The sequence below is a fragment of the Helobdella robusta genome, assembly GCF_000326865.2.
Source record: "Helobdella robusta unplaced genomic scaffold HELROscaffold_1, whole genome shotgun sequence".
In the NCBI taxonomy this organism is placed as follows: domain Eukaryota; kingdom Metazoa; phylum Annelida; class Clitellata; order Rhynchobdellida; family Glossiphoniidae; genus Helobdella; species Helobdella robusta.
In genome coordinates this window covers 12,021,955-12,046,810 of record NW_008703570.1, presented here as the reverse complement: position 1 = coordinate 12,046,810, position 24,856 = coordinate 12,021,955, and the positions used below count along the sequence as shown (strand labels likewise).

At 32.5% G+C, this 24,856-nt stretch overlaps 3 protein-coding genes across 3 annotated transcripts; 1 reads left to right on the top strand and 2 right to left on the bottom strand.

Moving 5' to 3' along the window:
* Positions 1-10,905: 10,905 nt before the first annotated feature.
* HELRODRAFT_188094 (hypothetical protein) lies at positions 10,906-12,533 on the bottom strand (the record flags this gene model as incomplete). The annotated part of the gene is made up of 4 exons (XM_009011536.1): positions 11,738-12,533; positions 11,544-11,666; positions 11,447-11,451; positions 10,906-11,021 (listed from the first exon to the last, which is right to left on the bottom strand). Exons 1-4 carry the CDS (start codon positions 12,037-12,039, stop codon positions 10,906-10,908), a joined length of 546 nt encoding a protein of 181 aa, XP_009009784.1. The 5' UTR covers positions 12,040-12,533.
* Positions 12,534-21,523: 8,990 nt separating this feature from the next.
* On the top strand, positions 21,524-22,403 carry HELRODRAFT_159663 (hypothetical protein; the record flags this gene model as incomplete). Its single annotated transcript, XM_009011535.1, has 3 exons — positions 21,524-21,615; positions 21,791-22,017; positions 22,135-22,403. 3 exons carry the CDS (start codon positions 21,524-21,526, stop codon positions 22,401-22,403), a joined length of 588 nt encoding a protein of 195 aa, XP_009009783.1.
* Positions 22,404-23,146: 743 nt separating this feature from the next.
* On the bottom strand, positions 23,147-24,567 carry HELRODRAFT_63060 (hypothetical protein; the record flags this gene model as incomplete). The annotated part of the gene is made up of 5 exons (XM_009011534.1): positions 23,147-23,290; positions 23,427-23,585; positions 23,697-23,958; positions 24,182-24,192; positions 24,442-24,567. The coding sequence occupies 5 exons, from the start codon at positions 24,565-24,567 to the stop codon at positions 23,147-23,149; spliced, it is 702 nt and encodes a 233-aa protein (XP_009009782.1).
* Positions 24,568-24,856: the final 289 nt, after the last annotated feature.

Here is a 24,856-nt window from a genome sequence, read left to right as displayed (position 1 = left end):
ATAAACAGATATAAATAAAGATTTAAACAAGCTGATGATCAACAAACTCATTTAAAATGGTAATACTCTAACTTTTTGTTACATAACTGTCGATAAAAAAGATGAATAAATAATAAAAAGTAATAAAAATAATTAAAGATGAATAATAACAAAAAGTACTGAGTAAAAAAATAGTAGAAATGTATTTTGTATAATGAGAACATGCATAAATAAATAAAAATAAAAATTTAGACAAGATCAGCTAATAACGATAGAAAAAGAACAATGATAAAGCATTTGTGTGTTGATGTGTGTATGTAGATGTGTAAGCGTGTGTGTGTGTGTGTGTGTGTGTGTGTGTGTGAGTGTGTGTGTGTGTGTGTCTGTGTGGGATTCGATCACCTCATTGAAAGCATTATAACATCTCAACAAGTTATCATAAATTATAAATTTATCATCATTATCTATTTAGTACGGCTTACACTGGTTCATAATGTAATTTATAAATACAAACTTATACATACATTACATATATAAACATTAAACAACGTACACAAATACACACATATACATACAAACAAACACACACACATACATACATGCACACATACACATAATGCATATGTATAAAAATGGATCATTAAACATTTGAAAAAATTCTTTCTTACTATAAACAATTTTTTAATAATGGTCAATCGAAAATAATCAACGATCATAAAAAACAAAAACAAAATATTTCCAGACTAGACTCAAACCTGGGTTATTTGTTTTAATTTAAAATTTAAAAATGAATTTTAAATTCAATTTAATTCCAATAATAGTATCAATCAATAACACGTGTAGCCAGGTAGAACAAATGCATGCTAGGTGCATGTTGGACGTACATACATATACACATACACACAAAAGCATACAAACATAAACATACATTAGCATTCACACACAAACATAAAGAAGAAAAAACCCACAAACATGTGTATGCACATACACACATACACCTACAAAAAATACAAACAGACAAAAGTACACACACACACAAAAGTACACCCACAAACATAAAAGTACACAACATAGTCATTGTCGTTTCGGATATCTGAATAAAAGATTGTGTATATAAATTATAATTATAAATTATATAAATATATATATATATATATATACATATACATATATATATACATATTTATAAACAACACATACACACACGTACATACATGTACACATACATTTACACACATACACTTACACAAACATACATCATTTTCGAATGTAATAAAAATTCAAGCAGTTACTTAACTTCCAGAAGTTGCGTAAGAATGGGAGAATAAATAAAACAATATATAAACACTGAGTCTGTTGGCTTACGTCTATGTGAGTTTGTGTACGTATGTGTGCGTGAGAGTTTGTGTACGTGTGAGTTTGTGTACGTGTGTGTATGTGTTACGTGTGTGTGTGTGTGTGTGTGTGTGTGTGCATGTATACGTTTGAGTGCGCAAATGAGCCAACTAATCAATCAACAATTACATCATCTTAACCTGGATCAGGAACCTTGAAAAGTTTTTAACAATGGTCTTTGAATGGCAGTTGCAAGATATCATTCGTTTGCTCTTTTTTCTTCCTTCCTTCCTTCTTTCATTTTTTTTATTTGTTTTTCGTTCAGTCGTTCAATTACTCATCCAACTTTTTTGGGTCTTTTTTAAGCTCGTTAATTCGTTAAATCTTTCTTCGTTTGTTTTCTTCACTTGTTTCCCCATCAAAACATACATTCAAATGATATCAATCAATAGGTCGATCAGTCATTCACTCACTATCCTTATTTCTTTATTCGTTCGTTCCTCCGTTCCTCCATTCCTTCATTCATTCATTCGTTCGTTCGTTCGTTCATTCATTCATTCATTCATTCATTCATTTACTTGACATTTACTCGTGTTTACACATTTTCATTCATTCATTCACTCTACAAATCATGCACGCACGAACGCAAACACACACGCACACATAAACAGACGAAAAATAATTCAGAGGAATCCGACAAATGAAGGAAGAAAGGAAGAAAGGAAGAAGAAATAAATGATCCACAATTGAAAGCAATTTAAAAAAAAACAAACAAGTGATTAATAAATGAAGAGGAAGAATTTATTGCGGGATTTGTCGGATGATGTTGTGCATACATTGATGTGCAATCGACTGCTGATGCGTTCGTCCTTGTGTTTGTATGTCTATTTGTTTGTTTGTTTGTTTGTCTGTGTGTGTGCGTGCGCTTTTTATGTTTGATTGGCTGATTGTGTGTGTGTTTGTGTGCGTGCGTGTGTGTGTGTGTGTGTGTGTGTGTGTTAGTCTGTTTGTGTGTTTAGCAAGTTTAAATGTTTACGGTAATAAGATTGTTTTGTTAATAAATAGTCCGTTCGCTCATCTCTAGCATACAAACGCAAGAATTTTAGCATCTACATTTTTGTTTTATGAGTGTGTTGTCTGTTTACCTATGTATGTGTCTATGTATTTGTGTAAAGGTATATATGTGTGTGTGTGTGTATATATGTGTGTGTGAGTGTGTGTACGTGCATGTATGCGAGAAAATTAAACGTCTGTCTGTATTGGTACACATTAATTTTTGTCTGGTACTTAAATATATTGCATAAGAATTTGTTATCAGCAATTAAGTAAACAAATAAATTATTAAAATAGGTAGACAGACATACAGTCAGTGTGTGTATTTATCTGACTGTATGCATGCACGTGTGTGTGTGGTGTGTATGTGTGTGCGTGCGTGCGTGTTAAAGTTGTAGTACAGGTCCGATTAGGATTAAATGAATAATAATAATGTAACCATTATTTTTTGATCGAGTTTCATTATAAACATCACCATCGTCATCATCTTCATCATCGTCATCGTCGTCGTCTTCGTTCTCATCATCAAAATCATCATCATTAATAAACATTATGACCATCACATTATCATCTTACTCATGCCCATTGCCCACCATCATCATCATCATCATCATTGCCATCATCACCATCACCATCATCATCATCACTATTATCATCATCACCATCGATTTATTGACTCATGAATATTAATTAGTTAGTGTAAGTGTGTGTGTATTTTCTTTGCGTCGTTTATTATTATTATTATAATTTTTATTATTATTATTAATATTATTAATTAAATATAGTCAGTGGGGTGATAGTTATTATAATTTGCTATAGAGACGTGCCTGGAACTATTTCAAAAACATCGCAAATAATAATAATAATAATTATTATTAATAATAAGAATAATAACAATAAAATTCAGTGAGAGTAAAAACGACAACTTTGAGAGCAATTTAGACAATTATTAACTTAATATTCGAAGTAAATGAGAATTATAATAAAAATAATAATAATAAAAATAATAATAATAGCAATAGTAATAATAGCAATAGTAATAATAATAGCAATAATAACAATAGTACTGACAATTCTAATACAAAAGAACGCAATTACAAGAGTTATTAATTAATTAATATCAATTTGGCTGTACTGTAACCATAAAAATATGTAAACAAACAAATTAATATGCGTGTAATGGTCATTATAATAATAATAATAATTATATTAATATTAATGATAAATAATCATAACAATAATAACATTATTAATAATAATAACAATAAATGAGATGACGAAATCGATTATGAATATTTCATTCAAAAGCATTTTTTAATTAAGTTAATTTATTCAAATTATTCATCTCGTAAATTTATTCATTGGTTTGTTTCTACATTCGTTTATTTGTAAATTTATTTCTTACAAAAGTTATTAATATCATATTATTATAATTATTATTATTATTACTGTTAATGTTGTTGTTGTTGTTGTTGTTGCTGTTGCATTTTCATGAATGTGCTAATCTAATTAGATTATAAATTTGCACGCTTCTGTGTTATGAACTTGTTTGCATGGTGCCTGTCACTTTAACGTATGTGTGTATTATAAAAATTTATTGCCGAACTCAGTCAGGATTGGGTGAATACTTAACTTTGCAACGAAGTAGCCGAACTCAAGTCAATGCATACTGCCAAAACTTTAATGTTCCAGAAAAACGAAAAAAAAGAAAGATAGAAAATGATTGGGTAACTAATAATACTTAACTTTGCAGCGAAGTAAGTCGCACTAGCTAACTAACTGGCAGGTTAACAAATCGTCAAACTGAGACGCAATAATTTCAATTGCTCTTTTTGTACATAATTACAATTGGAACGGTGGCTTCATTTTAATTGCTGCAATCATTATCACCACTACTGTCACAGCAATGATAATAACAATGAAAACAATAATAATAATAAAAAATACAATAATAATACCTAGAATACCGCAGGATGATTATCATATCTGCGCGTAACTTCGGCGGTCTTCGCACTAGCAAAACCTAACATTTGCACCTCCACCTAACACACACACACAGACAAAAAAACAATTACACGAACACGCACACACACACATGCATACATTCATACATACATACATTCATGGGTATTTATATTGAAGTTAACTTGTTATTTGCGCACCGTTTGATACCATTTCGTGTATGCACACTTATGTAAACATTTGTTTGGTGTCTGCCTGTCTGTCTGCCTGTCTATCAGTTGACCAATTGATTAGTTGATTGGTTAGCTGGCTGGGTGGTTGGTTGATTGGTTGGTTTGGTCAGTTACACATTTCTCTACTTACTTAATAACATATTGTACACAGATTTCAAGGAAATTATTACGTATCATGATGATATCGAACCATAAACAAGTCGTTATGAAATCCATTTCTTTATTCTTTTACTTTCGCTTCTTCTCTCTCTTTTTCTCTCTTTCTCACTCATTCTCTTTCTCACTCTGTCTCCCAACCACTACTTAGAATTTCAAGATAGATTGAAGTGCGATTGTGTTCAATAGAATGAAATTCGCTTGTGACGAGGTTTTTCAAAACCAGGGAAAACCACAAAAATGAAATCGTATTAACCACCATCATCATCATCATCACCGTTGTCGTCGTCATTATCATCATCATCATCATTATCATCATCGTTAACAACATCCTCATTATCATCCTCATTATCATCGTCATCATCATCATAAGTATCATCGTCTCCATCATCATCACTGTCGTCATCATCAAAACATGCAATAGAAAGACATGGAAAAAAAACAATAAAAGATAAAAGTGAAAATAAGAGGGAGAGAGAGAGAGAGAGAGAGAGAGAGAGATGAGCGTGATGAATATATCATCACCTCTTAATAAGGAGGCAGGTGTGTGGATGAGTGAGTGAATGAACGAACGAATAAATAAATAAATGAAAGGATAGATGGAAGAATGGATGGGCAGAGAGATAAATGGATGAATTGATGAATGAATGGACGTATGGATAAAGGATGGGATGGATAGATGGATGGACTGATGAATGACTAGACGAATGAGTAAAAAGTGGATACATGAATGGATGAATAGACAAGTGCACGATAAATAAATGAATGAAAGCATAAAAAGATGCGCACGTTTGAAAGAATGATAGAGAGAACGACAGAGAAGAAAGAATGAATAAAAAGTTTTGCGCAATGAGCAGCTCAGATCAGCACGTACACCTACCGTACATACATACACACACACACACACACACACACACACACACACACACACATACACACAAACCCTCACACATACACACAATGCCTGGCTAAATGAATCTCTTTGTTTTCTATCTTCTCAATTAAAATGAACCGTTTGTTTAAAAATCCTGTCAAAACATTTTTTCATTTTTTCTTTCAAATTTTTTCATTACCTCTCCTGCAAACGACAATAGTGCACGTGCACGCACACATACGCACGCACACACACACACACACACACACACATAGACACACACACTCATACACGCTTATGATCACACACAAACGGAGACAAATTATATACACACAAATTTAAACAACACATCAACAGATATAAATGCATATAGACCCCACAAACAAACATATACTATCAAACATCATTCAACAAACACCTGCAAACACACACACGCACACACACGCACACGTAATATCAACCACAGGATGGAATCAATCAACCAATCAATCAAAGCAATTTATGTAGCGTCTAATTTTTTTTCTTTTCAAAATCTGTAAGGTTAAAGGTACGTAGAAGAAGCTGTCAAGTGTTCAACATATCAACATTCAATACTCTCACTGAACTATAGTTAAAACTAACATTCATTTTCTAACAAAATTTACAAAGTTCACTATTTTTACAGAACTTTTTTAGTACATTACGTTTGTGTACAAATGTGTGTGTGTGTGTGCGTGTCTATGTTTGCATAAACATGTGTGTATGTATGTTTGAATGTGCGTGTTGAAGCGCGTATATATCTATGAAATAAATAAATTGATTACAGTTACGAGTTAGGACAAGCGTAGAAAGAAGGATCGGACCATTAAGTTTTTTGTATAAATAATTAGATCGTTAAAAACTTACAAAATATTGAATCGTCAACAGATTTTTGTCATTATTTACAGTAAAAATCGCTTAAAAAGAAAACCAAACAAGTAAATATTTGCATGATGAATGCTTACTTGTGTAAAAAAAACTCTTGGTGACGAGCGCGTACGAAAATTATAATAATCATAAATAGATTAATTCATATGTACGCCAATAATTTTGTGTATGCCTGTTGTACACTTGCGATACAATTGTTAAATGTTTGGTGTACGCTTTTTGTACACTTGTTGTACAAACAAACAGTATTCAGCATTCTTGTAGACGATGATAACCTTTTGTCATCTCGTTGATCCCGCTACCTGATCCAATAACGTTCGTTCGTTCGTTCATTCGTTCGTTCGTTCATTCACTAATCTATCCATTTTTCTATGTATCCAATTATCCATTCATTCTTCATCCATTCCTTCCTTTGATCGTCTATTTGATTTACTTGTGTTTGTATTTGTATTGTTGGTCTGCATTCATTTGTTTGATCTATTGATTCCTATAACTATTCGTTATAGCTTTTATTATTCTTCTTATTACTTTTCTTCTTATTATTATTATTACTTTTATTATTTTTTTGTTACTTTTACATGACGCGTCTCATATTATATTTGCACAGTGCTTCTCGTCTGCTGGTCACGTGCCGCCGATTGACCATTGATGCGATGTTTGTTTATTGATGTGTTTTGCTTACATTGCAATGTGATGTAATGCGAGGTGTGCAATGTTAATGCGATGAGATGTGCTGTTTCAATGCTGTAATGTTGATGTCACATACTGTATTTGAATATGTTTATCGCACACTATTTAAACTATACAATGTATTACATTGCGAAACATTAAAATATTGTCATACAATACAATACTTCATACAGTACAATACAATACAAAACATTACCATATAATACAATACAATACAAAACGATAGAGAACAATACAATGCAATACAATACAAATCTTGTAGGAATAACATAACAGCTGATCCGGTAATCCCTCCATCAATACACATCAATACATATACATCCATCTATCTGTCTGTGCAACGTAAGTTATGTATCTTTTTGTATGTATGTTGTATGTTTGCGTTTGTATGTACTTGTATGTATCTGTATGTATGTGTGTATTTGTATATATATATATATATATATATATATATATATATATATATATATATATATATGTGATCACATTATTTTTGTATAAACATTTGCAAGTATGTTTGGTTTGAGTGAAATATAATAATATAGTGTCGATATAGCGCATACATGCTTGTTATAAAGTGTCGTATTTGGATAGATATGTGACTTAAAAGTACTTTTCTTTATAGGAATTAGTGTGTACAAGAGTGTGCAGGTGTATAGTGTTGTACTTTTGTATATATGTGTGTTTGTGTGTATGTGTGTGTGTGTGTGCGTGCGTGTGTGTAGGTATTAGGTGGTCAAGCAAAAATGTTTACACACATGCCTATGTGTGTGTATGAATGCGTATAAGTCTACTGAATGTGTATATGTGCGTGTAATTGTGTGTTTGTAGGTGTAATTGTGTGTTTGTAGGTGTAATTGTGTGTTTATACCTGTAACTATGTGTATTTACGTGTAGGTAACTGTGTATATTGCGCGTACGTGCAAGAGAGGAATGCCGCGAGTGAGCTTTTAATTATCAGTCGTATCGTGTTATACAAGCAGTCGGTTGCTATGCTTGGCTAGTTTCTCGCACTTAGGTGATGATGGCGCTGATAAAGAAGATGAAGAATAAGAAAAAGATGATGATGATATTAGTTGTAGTAGTAGTAGTAGTTGTTGTTGTTGTAGTAATAGTTGTTGTAGTAGTAGTAGTGGTAGTATTGGTAGTTTAGATAGCTCCCCTCTATGGTAATCTCATAGTAGCACCAATACTAATGTGACTACTACTAAAATAATTAAAATCGCCGTCAGAATTAATCACCAACACCATCATCGTAATAGTTATCATCATTTAAGTAGTTATTTTATAATCATCACCATCCCTGTCATCATCATCATTACCACCATCCAATCATCATCATCAGCAGCAGCGGCATCAGCATCATCATCAGTAGCAGACAAATGAAAACAAAACGTGGTCGGCGTTATTGAAAGATGGAAATTTGATAGCTCATATTAGCTGTTTAATGTGCGTGTTGCATAGACGGAATGTGTTGCTGTTGTTGTTTCATTGTTTGTGCGCGTGCGTGTATGTGTGTGTATGCGTGTATGTGTGTGTATGTGCGTGTATGTGCGTGTATGCGTGCGTGAGTGCGTGTGTCTGTTCGTTGTTGTGTAACATTTTTTATCTGATCACATCTAATCCTCCGAGATATTTGCCGGGTTAATTTCATTTTTAATTTCCAGAATTTTTTATCTGACACATAAATTCAATCATCATCTACGTTCTTACAATAAGTGGATGAATAAACAAATAAATGAACAAATGAACGAACGAACGAACGAACGAATGAACGAACGAACGAACGAACGAACGAACGGTTGAACAACTGAATAGATAAACAAATAAATAATAATAATAATAATAATCTTTCACGATTGATTTAAATACTACAACTAACAACAACAAAACAAAATATTGAGTAACAAAAACATGTCAAAATAAATTGGCGAAAAAAGTTATAAAAATAATAATAACAACAACAACAACAACAACGTTGAAAGAATAATAATAATAACATTGTTTAAAAAGTAGCCAGTAAATCACGTTTATTTAAGATTGACAGATGGGTGGATGAGTTGAAATTAAAACAATTAGATTGAACATAGAAAGTTAGATACATGGATGAATGGATGGTTGGATGGATAGATAGATAGATGGATGAATGGATGGATGGATGAATGGATGGAAAATAAATTGATGTACGGACGGAGAGAGAGATGGATGGGCAAACGGATGAACGGATGAAGAAAAGAAGAGTTCAGCCGATAAAAAAAAACAATGCATCAGAAATGAATGAATAAATGATTGAATGATTGACTGAATAATTAAATGAATGATGACAATTGTTACTAGAACTGAATAAGTGATAATAAATGAGAAAATTTGAGGGCATTATTGAAAGGTAAGCTGTCAATCGTCGTCATCAAATATAATTATAGAAATGTTCGTTATCATTTTATCGTCATCATCATCGTCACAATATCATTATCATCTCCATAACCACCAAGATGAGAGTATCATCCCAACATCATCATCACCACATCATCATCATCGTCATCATCATCATTGTCATCGTCACATATATCAAATAGAGACAGTCAGCAGTAGTAAATAATAACAGTTATATTTTATAATGGTTATAGTTTATAACGCGATATGTTCTTGCTATTCAACCTATCTGGGCTTGCCTGGCACTCAACACGTTTCGTCTGTATGTCTGTCTGCGCGCGCGCGTGTGCGTGCGTACGTGTATGTGCGCACGCGTGCGTATACGTGCGTGTACGTGCGGTTTTATAAGAGTAACCCTATTTCCTTTGTTCCTTAGATAGTTGTAGTTGGATGACTTGAATCTCCTACCTTTATTATATTATTCTATCTTTCTTTGTGATGATGTCAGCATTTGAAAGCAAGATACATGCATTATTTAGAGCAGTAGTCGAGTTTATTTTTTCATTTCTTCCCCTCTTACTTGTTGTCGATATTCAATGCTAGTAATGAATTCTCTATTGGACATTTTAAAAATTGACCGCTGTTGTTGATACTGTGCACACACACACACACACGCACGCACACACACACACGCATGCACACGCACACACACACAAGCACGCACACACACACACACACATACATACACTCGCACAAAAAATTATCACAAAAATGCTATCCAGGTATAAATGAACAAATGTATATTGATTAAACAAATCAACAAAATCGGGCCTAGCTACCAAAAAAAATAAAAAAAGTCAACAACCTTCAACTTATTTTGAAGAAAAATTATTTTACGTTCGTATATTTACGAAAATAAATCTAGATCATTTTTTTATGTCACCAAGATATAGATACACAGATATATATGAATAGATTGTTTGTTCATCTGTGACTTATTTCACAAGAAAGAAACATGAAAAACATGTGGTCACGTGGTAATATTTTTCTCAATTAACTTCCCAATTATATAAATATATAACTGAGCAAAAAACAATTAAGCGGTAACGGTAATAGTAGTAGTAGTGGTGGTGGTAGCGATCGGTGGCAGTAGTAGTAGTAGTAGCAGTAGTAGTAATAGTAGTAGCAGTAGTTTAATTTTTATATTAATACTAAACTATTCTCCCAAAAATGGAAAAAAACCTTCATTGATTTATTTGTGGCGTATTTAAAGCGTATTACAAAGCGTTATCAGGGGCTATTAAAAGTCAAGCGGTAACTAGTTAGCTCCTCTCCGAAACTTTGTTAAATTTTTGCCAACTTTTTTTGAACAGTTGCGTCGGGCAAGCCCGCGCCAGGCATGCCCGCGCTTTCACATGTGCTTTCTCTACTGTTATGTGTTTGCTTCTCTATTTGTTTCTCTATTTGTTTGTTTGTTTGTTTGTCTGTTTGTTTGTTTTTTAATATTCGAAATGTGACTACGACAAGTTATTATTTATGAGTAAAAAAATCTCGGAGAATAGCAATGACAAAATCGATTTTTGTGATTGTGATAACCAAGGTACAATGTTGTTGTTGTTAATGTTGTTGATGGTGATGGTGTTGTTGTTGTTGGTGGTGGTATTGTTGGTGTTGGTACAACGACACGCGTAATTAATGAAATTAAAGGTACAACAACAAAATTAATGTAACTGCTGTCATGTAACCAGCGTTAACATGCTGACACAACAAGCGCCAACACATCCCACGTCAACAACAACATCATGTTATCTCTAACTAAATCAACATTATTATAACAAACAACAACACCTACAACAACCTTAACAACAGCAACAACAACGCTTACCAAACCTACAAAATCAAACACCAACATCAAAGAACGACAGCAACAACTCACCCCATGTCGACTTCATCAGATGGTTTGGCTGCAGATGTATTCGAACCCTGGGCTTTCGTCTTCAAATTTGACGAGGACTTCCGGCGACATCTTCGAGTTGAACAGGGTGTCGACGATGATGAAGCTGAAGCTGCAGCTACTGTAGATGAAGCTGTGCTTGAAGCTGTAGCTGCGAATTGTGTCAAGGACGATGAAGAACATGAAGCGACCATTGATGCGGCATTTGAGGTTGCGGCCAACGATACTGGGTGCCTGAGAGGAGCATCTGTGAAGTCGGCATCGTGCAGTCGGTTCTTGCTGTTCATGGTGGCAAAGAAGGAATCCATGACGTGGCCTGTTTGTCGACAGACGTTCTCCTCGAGGTCAGGGGTCAAATGTTCTTTTTCCTCGTCATCTCTCAACACCAACTTTGGCGTTTGCGGAATGTCAACCAGCTTGCTGACGTCATCATCCCCATCGTCGTCATACTCGTCGGCCTCATCACTCTCTTCTCGTAGATACTTATCGACTTCCTTCTTGTCGAAGTTGAATGAGAGAGGCATGTTGCTGTCGTCGTTGTTGTGTTTCTAATGTTACGAATATCGTTGTTTAAGTTGCTGTTAATGTTACTGTTGTTGTTGTCAATGTTATTGTTGTTACTATTTCTGATAAAAATTGCTTTTGTCACGAGCAAATTGTTAGACGGCTGTAAAAAGATAGTTTCAAAAGTTAAAAAACTAACAACGAAACTTCAACAAAATTTTCTCTGCTGTGCCTCTTCGAGTAGTTTTGTAAAACAAATTCAACTTTCAATTTAACACTAAAAATGTTCACTCCACTCGACTTCACTGAAACAAACTGTTCAAAACAGTATCCTCCTGAAAAACGAATTCAAACAAGCAAACAAACACCTCTAACTAATTAATTGCAGTATATTCAATTGCTTTTATGATGTTATTTCAATAAATATCCAAAAACACACACGCACCAAAAAATAATTCAATTAAATTACTTTTAATATAAATTAATTTTCATTTAAATAGTGAATTTATTCAATTAAATTCAGAAATTCAAGAAAATCTTTCAAATTTCACGGAAAAAGCCGTACGAATACCTGAAGCAAACTGACTGCATGTGTTAACTTAATGACAATACTATTTAACATGCCTTGCCGCTCTTAATGTTATTTATAGATTACAAGGTATAGTATAAATATATAGGCGGAGTTTGCACTCCCATTGGCTTGTAGAAGTGTCAATCACACGTAGAATAGCCCAATGAGAAGTTGCTATTTATAGAAACTAGGTTACTACAATGAGTATTACGTAATGTTTTATTTTGTTTCTTTTTTTGGCATTTAAAAAAAACTGTTGGTAAATAAACCATACTCGTTATATAAATACTCTCAGAGTAATTTAATATACAAGTTCACTTTTAAATTACCTTATTTATTTTTTATTTATTTATTATCAATTTATAAATTTATTTATTCTTTTAATTATAAACTTTTTATTTACTCTTAGAACGTGGTTGAAAAAACCGCAGTCACGGTTCATGTGTGAATACAATTAGAAATTATTATTATTACCATTATTATTATCACTATTATTCATCTTATTATTATTATTGTTGTTGTCGTCGTTGTCGTTGTTGCTGTTGTTGTTGTTGTTGCTGCTGCTGTTGGTGTTGTTGTTGTTGTTGTTGTCATTCGTCGTTGGGCGAGTCACACCGCATAAATGAAAATAAATGTATTTTAAAAAATGAACCACTTCTTAATACTCTCGAAGTTTCGGTCCCAGGCACGCTAACTTTAATAATAATAATTATAATAATGGTAACAGTAATTATAATAACAATTTTTATTACTATTATTATTATTAATAAACGAAATATAATAATACAAATTAGCAAGGACTGTATGTATATATTGTTCGTGGTACATGCATGTAGTGCAATTATTATCAACATTTACGAGAATACCACTTCAAGTAAATATGATGATGATGACGATGGTGACGATGATGACGACGCTGATGGTGACACTGTGAATATATTATGACCATAAAACCCGAATTATTATCATTTGAATCATTAGCTTTATCTGCTAATTATGGCGATGACGTCATGTAAATGAATAAATTAATATAAATATATAAATAAATATAATCGGTGTTTTCTATATATTAATATGACGAAAAGTATGTTTGCGCGTGCGTTTCTTCAAAGATATAAACGATTTGTAATAATTAATTTAATGATTGAATTTAATTATAATTTAATTTATTGATTGAAATTAATTATTGAATGTAATGCAATGTTATATAATGACAGTTAATTTAACAGAGAAAGATATGTCAATCAACCAACCAGTTAACCAATCAATCAACCAACCAATTAGTCAACCAACCAGCCAATCGAACAGTCAACCAATTAATCAGTTAATCAATCAATCAATCAACAAACCAGTCAACCAACCAGTCAATTAATCAACTAAACATCCAACAAACATTTCAATCAATCATTCAACCAATCAATCAATCATCAATAAATCTACGAATGATTCAGAGTGACAAATCAATCAATTATAACGCATCATATCGCAAATTGAAAATTTAATGGCATTCATGCCTGGCTTGGTGGCGTATTGTATTTAGTAAATCAATAAAATCGAATGATACTAATCTGGCCGAATATGATGACGTCATGACTACGTCACGTCTGGGTGTACATGTGTGTTTTTATGAGTGTGTGGGTGAATGAAGTTGTGTACGTACAACTACAACTACTACGGCTGCTACTATTACGACAACTACTTCTGCTACTATTACAACTCTTTCTACCTTCTACTACTTCTACTTCTGCTACTTATACAACAACAACAACAACAACAACAACTACTACCACAACAACTACTACAACTACTACCACAACTATTACTACTACTACTACTATTACTACTACTACCATTACTACTACTACCACTACTACTACTTGTTATTATTACGTTATCTGAAAAGGTAACAAAAAACACACCTAGGTGATAACAAAAAAGAACTTTCTTTCGAACCTACAAAAATACAAATAATAATAAACAATTACAATAATAATACTTATTATTATTATCGTTGTTGTTGTTGTTGTTGTAATCGTTGTTGTAATCGTTGTTGTTGTTATTATTTATCGGGGTATTTTTATTATTATTACAACAACTAATTATTATACTGCTGTGTGCGGGCATGTGTGTGTGCGTGCGTGCGTGTGTGTGTGCGCGTAAGTGTGTGTGTACGTGTGTGTGTACGTGTGTGTACGTGTGTGTGTGTGCATTTTCAGGCAGTGTTTTCTGCGTTGTTTAAAAAGTCTTCGTTGATTTGCCATACTTGAAAAGAATTAAGTGCCCTGTCATTCAATCATTATGATGTTGTTCTTCGTTTCTTCTTTCTTTGCGTTAACTCTGTGTGTGTATTTATTTATCTGTATGTGTGTGTATATGTATGTTTCTTTGTATGTTTGTGTCTATGTGTATATATGCTTGCTTGAATTGTGTATTTAAATGTGTGTGACATATGTTGGTTTGAGTGTGTGTGTGTTGTGTGTATCTGTCTTTCAGTCTGTTTGTTTGTGTGTATGTGTGTGTCTATAACTGCATATATGTTGTATGTATATATTACTTACGTATTGACAATTTGTATTTTACCGCATCGACTTATGTTTCAAATGTTCGGAGTATTTTTGTCTTCAAAATGCGTTTGTCCACTTTCAAAAGCACCAATCTCACTCACATGTTTGTATGTAAGGTCATATAAATGGTTATATCAACAGTTTTCCCAACGGTTATAATATCAATGTTTATATATTCATATGGAAATTTTTTCAACTTAACTTTTTTCCAAACATTATGATAGCATATCGGTAATTCACTAATTCATTATTCGTCCATCTTTACTTACGTTCGGGGACTAAAATATATTTTTATTCCCAATTAATTAACCAATAATTTGGCAGTGCGGAGTGAAAAATAGCCTCCTAATAAAAATGTCAATGCCTGCCTGACTAGCTGGCTGGCTGGCTGGTCTTACGTACATACAATATTTCCATTTCGTATAAATGGATATGTTTATTTATAAATGCGTTTGAACGTGTGTTTATATGTGTGTGTTTGTATTTGTATGTGTGTCTGTTTGTATGTGTAACTGTGTGTATGGGAAGTGTCTGGGTAGTATATATTCGTCTGTGTGTGTTTGTGTGTATGTATGTGTGTGTGTGCCTGTATGTGTGCGTGCCGTGTTGATATCAATGATTGGTTAAGTGTTTAATGACGTCGACTTCAATTTTAATCTTAAGAGTTTAGCACGTGTTGTAAACGAAGTGTTATATGATTTCTGTTGTAGTTAAATTAATGCATGTCTGATCTGATGCATTGTATACTAAATATTGTATCAGCATCGAATTGTATACATGTGTGTTGTATTTCATACAAACTATTGTATGCGTAATGTGTGATGCATTTGTATACAAAATATTGTATGTCTGTTGATACTGTCAACTAATGTGTTGTACGTGTGATGTATTTGTATACAAAATATTGTATGTGTGTTTCGTTGATGCAAAATAGTGTGCTTTCTTTATATGCACACACGCACGCACACAGCCACGCACACACGCATACACACAAGCACACACACGAATCGAGTATCTTGTATTGTTGAGGTAACCTAATAAAGTTATTCATACTGTGCCTTCTTAACTAGGAATTCCGTTATAACCGTTAGTTCTTCTGGTGTATTTTATTTTAACATTCGCATTTAGTTTTTTTAATTAAATTTTAAAATAATGCTTGTGGTTTCTTTAAAACACGCAAAGATGACCTCATTTTGAAATATTTGAAATTGTAAAGTTCATATCTGAATAAATTATATTTGAAAAAGTATGTCAAAAATATTCTGAAAAATCCATGTAGAAAAATTCTATGGAATTCACGAAAGCTGGCTTTCAACAGCTCTCAAACCAAATCCGATAATGATGACAATACTAATGGCGGTGATAATAATAATAACAATAATAATAGTTTTATTATTATTAACAATAACAATTTTTGTTTAGCTTATTTGTGTGTTTAGTTTGTACAAACACTCATTCATTCTGTCATTTATTCATTCAATTCTTCATTCGTTCTTTCATTCTTTTTATTAATTATTAATTCATTTGCTCGTTTGGTTGATCGTTTATTCAATCAATCAATCAATCAATCAATCAATCAATCAATCAATCAATCAATCAATCAATCAATCAATCAATCAATCAATCAATCAATCAATCAATCAATCAATCAATCAATCAATCAATCAATCAATCAATCAATCAATCAATCAATCAATCAATCAATCAATCAATCAATCAATCAATCAATCAATCAATTCATTCAATCAATCAATTCATTCAATCAATCAATCAATCAATTCATTTATTCAATCATTCATTTGTTTTTAACTATTTATACGTTCATTCATACATTCATTCATGTAAAGTGTGAACATTCATTCAGTGTTCACTAGCTGGTTATAATTATAAACATTCATTCAACTTCCCGAATGATCATTTTTTTAGTGTTCAAAAGACGGCAGCTTTGCCTCATAAGCAGAAGCAAATTCTTATTGTGACTAACCACCACAAAAAGCATTCGTATGAATATAAGTTACATTTATTTTAGCTCATGCCAAGCACTCAGTCATTCATTTATTCATTCGTTCATCCATTTGTTCGTTCATCAATTAATTAAATAACTAATTAGTTTTTTTAATCATTCATACATTTGTTCGTTCGTTCGTGCATTTGTTCATACAAAATTAATTCTTTTATTTGTTCGTCGTTCGTTCGCCCGTTCGTCTGCTCGTCAGTTTGTAAGTGTGTTCGTTCTTTCGCTCATTCATTTATTTTATTTATTCATTCATTCATTCACTCATTCATTCATTGCAAGTATCTATCTATTCAATCAGTCAGTCAATCATCACACTTTGGAGTTCAAAGGTTGCGGGGTAATGAGTGTATTTTTTATTCTCTCAGGCAGACTGCACTCGATAAACCACTAGAAACAATTAATACAACTACCTACCTACCTAGGCATACAAACTTCGACATGCGAACACTGATTGATATACAAATTTAGATAAATAAACGATGATATACAAACATTGATATACAAATATCAAGATACAAACTTTGATACAGATAGAATGATACAAAAGTGGGATATACAAACGATGATATATGAAAACTGGTATACAAATATCGATATACAAACATTGATGCAAATTGAATGATACAAAAACGGTGATATACAAACGTTGATATACAATTTATGATATACAAATTAAAGTACAATACACAAACTTCATAACTAAAAATTACTTAAACATACAAAAATATAAGACACGACTAAACAAAACATCGATAATATTATAAATTATAATTACTACAATTAATTACAATTATAAACATCAACCAACTAAGTCAGAAAACAAAAAAAAAAAACACAAAAAAAACACAAACAAAACACACATTCAGAGACACATTCACCGTTTTTGTTTTTACCCAAAAATAAGGTGGTAAAATACGCCGGTGTGGGTATTAATAAATTAAAGTCGCGAGTGAGTACACTGTATGTACGAATGTATGGAAGGAAACTCAACTGCCTCGCTATAACCGCATTTAATAATCATTATGACATCGTGCAATGGTGTTATTTGCGGTATACGCACACGCATATACACACATACAGACCTATACACATATATACTCAAATACACACACGTACATACGTACAAACACTACACCACACACACAGACACACACACACATATCGCACATGCACACGCACAAAATACACGCGGTACTTAGGTACAGAAACGGACAAACAGGCATGCAGCCAGGGTATGCACATATGCAGATGACATGCTGCCTAATAAGTTGCGCAAGGCATATGAAGCAACAAGCATCAGCCAGCATAATTGAATGAATCAGCGGGGAACTGAAGTCACCAACGTGGAACCAATATGTAACCATTTTAGAACCATTTTAGAACCATTGGCGTGTATTTCAATCTGATGCGATCTTTTCTGGCTCGTGACGTGACGTGTTTTCTTTATAGCATATTTTTAAGATGTAATTGCTCGAGTGTATTAAACAATGTCATTTGCGTTTATCTTTCTCTCTCTCTCTTTCTCTCTCTCTCTCTCTTTCTCTCTTTCTCTTTCTTCCTCTTTCTCTCTTCGCAATACCAACGAAGAAATAAAAATTAATATTCATAATACATGTGGTATGAGAAGAAAGCGCATGCATGTATTATATGTAGATAGATACATGTCCTACACACTATAAAAAAATTGCTGACTGAAAAGAATGAGGAGCATATTTTGCTATGCTGTGCAATGAAAGCTGCTGTTTCTACCAATAATGCACACACATAAATTTAAACACGCACACATACACACACGCACAGACAAACTCACATACACACTTATATATATAATGGAGATTGTAGAGGCATTATACAAGAAGACCTGCAGCACGGAATCATGAACTAACTATTAATAAACCACAACAACCGATCGTCAGAAAACAAAGCAGTTGAAATTAAAATAATTTTATACGTTATTTTTAACCAACGACAGTAAAATAAGCAAGTGAATTCAAGCTTATAAGTGCGTATTTTTAAACAATTTATTTTTCAACAATTTTTAAAACAGTTGGAAAAAAGAACTTCCAGCAAAACTACGTTATAAGAAGTCACATTTATTACGATACGATACGATACTTTTACATTCTAATCGGTTGTTTGACAATCACATGTACACAATAAATAATAATGCGTATACAAAGCGTACAATGACGCAACGCAGACATACAAACATACATACATACTTATGTATGTAGAATGTACTTATGTAGGTATATCAAGCTGATAATGATAATAATGATAAAAATGTTGATAATAATAACAATAACAAATATAATAAATAATAATAATAATAATAATAATAATAATGATGAGGAGGAAGAAATGAGTGGAGGGTGATAGGATGAAAAGGAATGTGGTATAGTAATAAGAATGTTGATAAAATCGATATAGTGTCAGATAAAAAAGTTCTTGAAATTAAAAATTAAATTAACTCCCAGATGAATAAAAGCGGAATTGGTGGGAATGTGTTATTACACACACACACACACACACACACACACACACACACACACACAAACAAACAAACAAACGTACTCACACAAACAAATGTGCTCACATAAATGCACTCACATACACAAACGGTAAAATTTTATACGTACAATATTTTATCTACAACACACGCACACGCACACACAAATAGACATACAAACACAAATACACATACAAACACAAATAAACATACACACACACACACACAACTTATTATGTTTCAGAAGTCTACATTTAGGAGAAAGAAATTAGCCGAACAATGATTATCGATATATATATATTTTACTTATATTATATGATATAATGACATTTTGATACAACATTTCGGATATCATTACATTATGATACAACACAGATACACGAATTACAAGCCATTTTATTTTATAGAGTAAAAATAAAATTTATGGGTCCGCGTTGAAGTTTTAAACGCATTTTTGGCTGATTGTTTTTTATTTCTCACTTGCATCCGTCTCTTCTTCCTTCACGACCTATTATTATTTTTTATTTCCTACGCTTTTTCATATTCCCATTCCTTTTTGTATCTAAAAACCTTACCACAAAAATTTACTTCATAAGATTTTTAGCCATAAAATTTTTCTCATTTAAATCACTACATAATAAAGATTACTGTCCCTACCCTCTAAACTAACACAACGACGGCTGATTAAACGAAACATTTCAACTCTGTTATGTCTTATTTAATGACTAGAGATTAATTAGTCTATAGTATCAAAATATTTGGATCAAAATCTTGTCATCTTATTTCTTATTTATTAAATTAAATTTATTATTCGAGATCTCGTTATCGAATCGTATCGTTATTTCTCGTAACTTTCGGTCGTGTCTTGTATCGTCTCGTTTCATCTACAGTATCGTTAAATAAATGACCATGATCCATTTTCAAGTGCTGTACTAAGAAAATTAAATAATATTTTTAACAAATACACATATAAGGACATACAAAGAAATACGTACAATGCATTTTAAACACGTGCGAAAGTGCATTGGCAGATATGATGATCCTTTGTGATAAAATGCTTACATCAGATCTTTCTTTCTTCTTTGTTCTTCACTCAGTGATCGATCAATAACTTGCAACGTGCGATCTTTTAAGGCAGCTCAATGCTACTTAATAGTGCTGATATATAAATTAATGTAGATATTAAATTAATCGTCATGTATGTATACCCATAAAAGGAACTATTGGATGAAAATATAATATTGGTAATGTTCCAATGTGTGTGTGTGTGTGCGTGCGTGTCTATGTTAATCTTTATTGGTTTCTCAGCAATTTGAAATGAACGTGTTGAATTAAAATTATAAAGTTAACGATGCACCAACACTTATTTGAAAAGTAGATTACACATAAGAAACAGAAATTATTACGGAATAAGTGCTGGTTTAGTTATTGTGCTGGTTTAATGAGCATAAATTCTAATGTTTTAAAAATAACTAAACTGACTGAAAATTGACAGAGACTTGATGTTGACATTGGACGATTTATATAAGGACAGATGCGCACGCACGTTCAAACACCGAGGTAGCCATACCTATTTGATCCTCAATATATATGGCCAGGCCATTCCTTCTTTGCTAGAATCAGCTGACATTTAAAACTCGACTTATATCGAATGTAGAATATCTATTTAAACTGAATAACGATTGCGCAACGTTTTGTCCTAAAGTCGCAATCGTCATTAAATACGATGGATGTTTTTTTTGTATTTGTTGCTGGGTGCTTTGAAAAGTTAATGCACGCCGATAAAAAACTGTAAAATAAAATCATATTCGACTAAAGACTAAACGAAACAGGGAATGAAATAATGGAAGGAGGAGCAGAAAAGAAATCAAACAAAAGTGCGGTTGTGATCATTCCACCTGAAGAGGTCTGGAGTCAGATCCAAGATATCAGAAGGTTACTAACATTCACCCTGTGCATATTATTTATTATCTAATGATGCATTTAATAAATCTTAATGGTAGTTACCACGAGAGTCGAATGTTATTACACAGCACATGCAGCCCTGTTAAAATTCTTAAAACAAAATATTAGTAAGATGTTTTCTCACTCCTGCTTTTTTATTTTGCAGCAAACATGACAAATCCTACAAGCGATGGATGCCACACATAAACCTAGTCTACCCATTTGTTCACGATGATCCAACGGGTGTGAATTATGAAACTTGCAAAGAAAACATATCCTCCATGATCAAAAAAGATAATATAAAATCATTTCAGGTCAACTTCGATGCCAGTTCTTTTCAGCACTTCAAACACAAATCCAGCTGCACTTTGTGGTTGAAGCCGTTGAGAGATGGTCAGTCTTCAGGTGCCTACACATTTTCATCAAATTTTCATGTGGAAACATAAAATGTTACAAAATATGTTTAATTGAGATGATAATAAAAATAAAAAACTGTTTATTTATATATAGGTGAAAAACATGAAGATATTGTGCACCTACAAAGCTCTCTCCATGCAGCATTCCCTGAATACAATGACCTCAGCTGCATTCCACCTGATCACGAGTACACACCTCACCTCTCACTTGGACAATTCAATTTTGGTAAAATTGAGGAAGCCAAAATTGGTTTCAAAGAGAAATGGCGGAAGATAGAATTTGCAGTTGACAGAATTTATTTAATCAGTAGAAAAAACTTTGCGTCACCTTTCGAGATCAGACACGCCATAATGTTGCTGTGATGTGCATGCACAAAAGTTATGAACATTTATACTCGTAAACGACCGCTTTTAGACGTATTTGTGAATTTTTATTAATACAACAAATGGTGTAAAGAGTTTGTAAGTATTCACGATTTGTTCATTCATCAAAAGTAATTAAAATAAAACGAATTTTCAACAGTGTTTTAGAAATTGTTGAAAAAGTTATTGTCAAAAAAAATCTAATCACTATTACCAATTAAATAACGTGCAAAAAAATAAAAGAATTAAAAAAGAACAAAAGCAAACTTCCGACAAATATTGTTTATTAGTGTTTCGGAAATCATAATTCGAGAGAAGATTACAGCAGATTACAACATGCAAACAAATGGAATGGCCTCAAAAGTCGTACCAGTTCTTGATCCCTGCAAGAGAATTTTTACGTTGTTCATATAACAATACAATACATTCAACAACAATTCCTATGGACAACAATTCCCATGGACAGAAATTCCTACGGACCTTGCGTTAGCAGGACGTTCACAAAGGCATCTAGATCATGCTGGTAGGTTATCTAAATTAACATTCAATACAAATCCTTAATTACGGATGAAAAAGAAAAGTCAAGAAACTACATATATTATGAAAAAAAATTTTCCCTCAAACTCGTGCATTTGTTTATATGTGTGTTACACATATGCACACGCACACACACACACACACACGCACATATATATATATATATATATAAACAGAAACATTGTGGAGATAAATGGATAATTGTTTTATAAAAAGTTGAATAATGTGACAACACAGCAAAAAACCTTTCCCAAATATTCCGGCCCCTCAACCAGGTGAACCTTAGCTGTTGTATACTTCTTAATGAGTTCCAAACATTCTGTGCCATGATTTAAATCATACTGAGAGCACTAAAAAATATTCATTAATAAAAAAAATTAGTACTACAGAAGCTTTTTATGATGTGTTGTGCAAGTCAGCTTAGGGTTGACATTTTAGTTTTAGGGTTGAAAAATTATTAAAATAACTTTGAAGCAATGTGCTTACTCTGTCATATGCATCTTTCAGAACTACATACTGGAATGCTTGAGGCATCTCACTGGATCTATGCATCGTTCTATCTAGGCTTCGAACCATGTTATCTAACTTGTCATAAGCATTAATTTCTAATACAGTTGATACCAATGGTCTGACCATGCCAGCAGCCTGTAATTAAAAATACAAAAAAACTGAAAAATTTTGTGATATTACTATACAGATAATGACAACTGAAAATTACAAAAAATTATGAAAACTTCATATAAGTTTTAAAATGACCTCCATACGTTCAGCAGCTATAATAATTTCTTCAACATCTTTAACTCGAATCAGTGGCCTGACAGCATCGTGAACTATAACTATTTCAGGTTTGACATACATTCTGCCTAATATTTTGATTCCTTCATGAATGGTTCGGTGTCTGCTGGTTGATCCAACGCTAATTATAACTTTGTCAAAATTATATGGTTTCAACAACTTTTCTGCATAAGACTTACTATCTTCTCCAACCAACAAGATAATGTTTTTTACATCAGGTATTCTGGCAACAAACAACCATTTATGTATGTCATTCAAATGGAATTGGTAATCATAAAAAATTTTATTTTCATAGCTAGACTAGAACAGAAATATTTATTTATCAATTCTTAATACTTTTGCACAGATATTACTATCATTAAATTAATTTTAATAAAAATAGAATAACTGAAAATGAATTCTGTCTTTACCTAATTTAACATTTTAAAACACAGTTGTAGGCACACTTATTTCTCAACTTCAATAAGAGTTTCAGTAAATTATAAATTAACTTTTGTCAACAACATAAGGAAGAAGTAACAACTCTACTCTTGTGTTTAACTAAGATAAGAAAATAAACATAATGACTATTTAGTATTTGTATTTAGTATTTTTAAAATTATAAAATAATAAATAAGAGAGAAGAGACCCATGTGTCATAAGTAAGTAATTGTAATAACATGAGTATCGTAAAGAATAAAAATAGAAATGCATGCCCGTGAAAGACAGATATGGTGTAGCAGACGACAGGCCTCCCAAACACGGGAGCAAACTGTTTTGCCACATTCAATTCATTTCCCATTCTGAGACCCGATCCAGCCGCTGGAATAATTACCCCGACTTCAAATGACATCATCGTGGAATATTTACAGAAAATTTCTAAAATGCTTTAAAATTCGGAGTTTAAACGGTTTAATAATTGAAAATTGGCAAACTTGGAGTTTTGAAATTCGCGCAAATTGTTTCATATACGAATACGAACGAACGGAGTAAGCGGCACGTTTGATATTATCGTGGAGACAGGCATCATATTCGAGATTCGCCAGTCCACATTATCATAGGAGTGGAAGCGTGACACTAAGGTGCCGTAAAGTAATCTAAATGTAAATTAAGTAAAGTAAATGTAATGCAACCATATATAA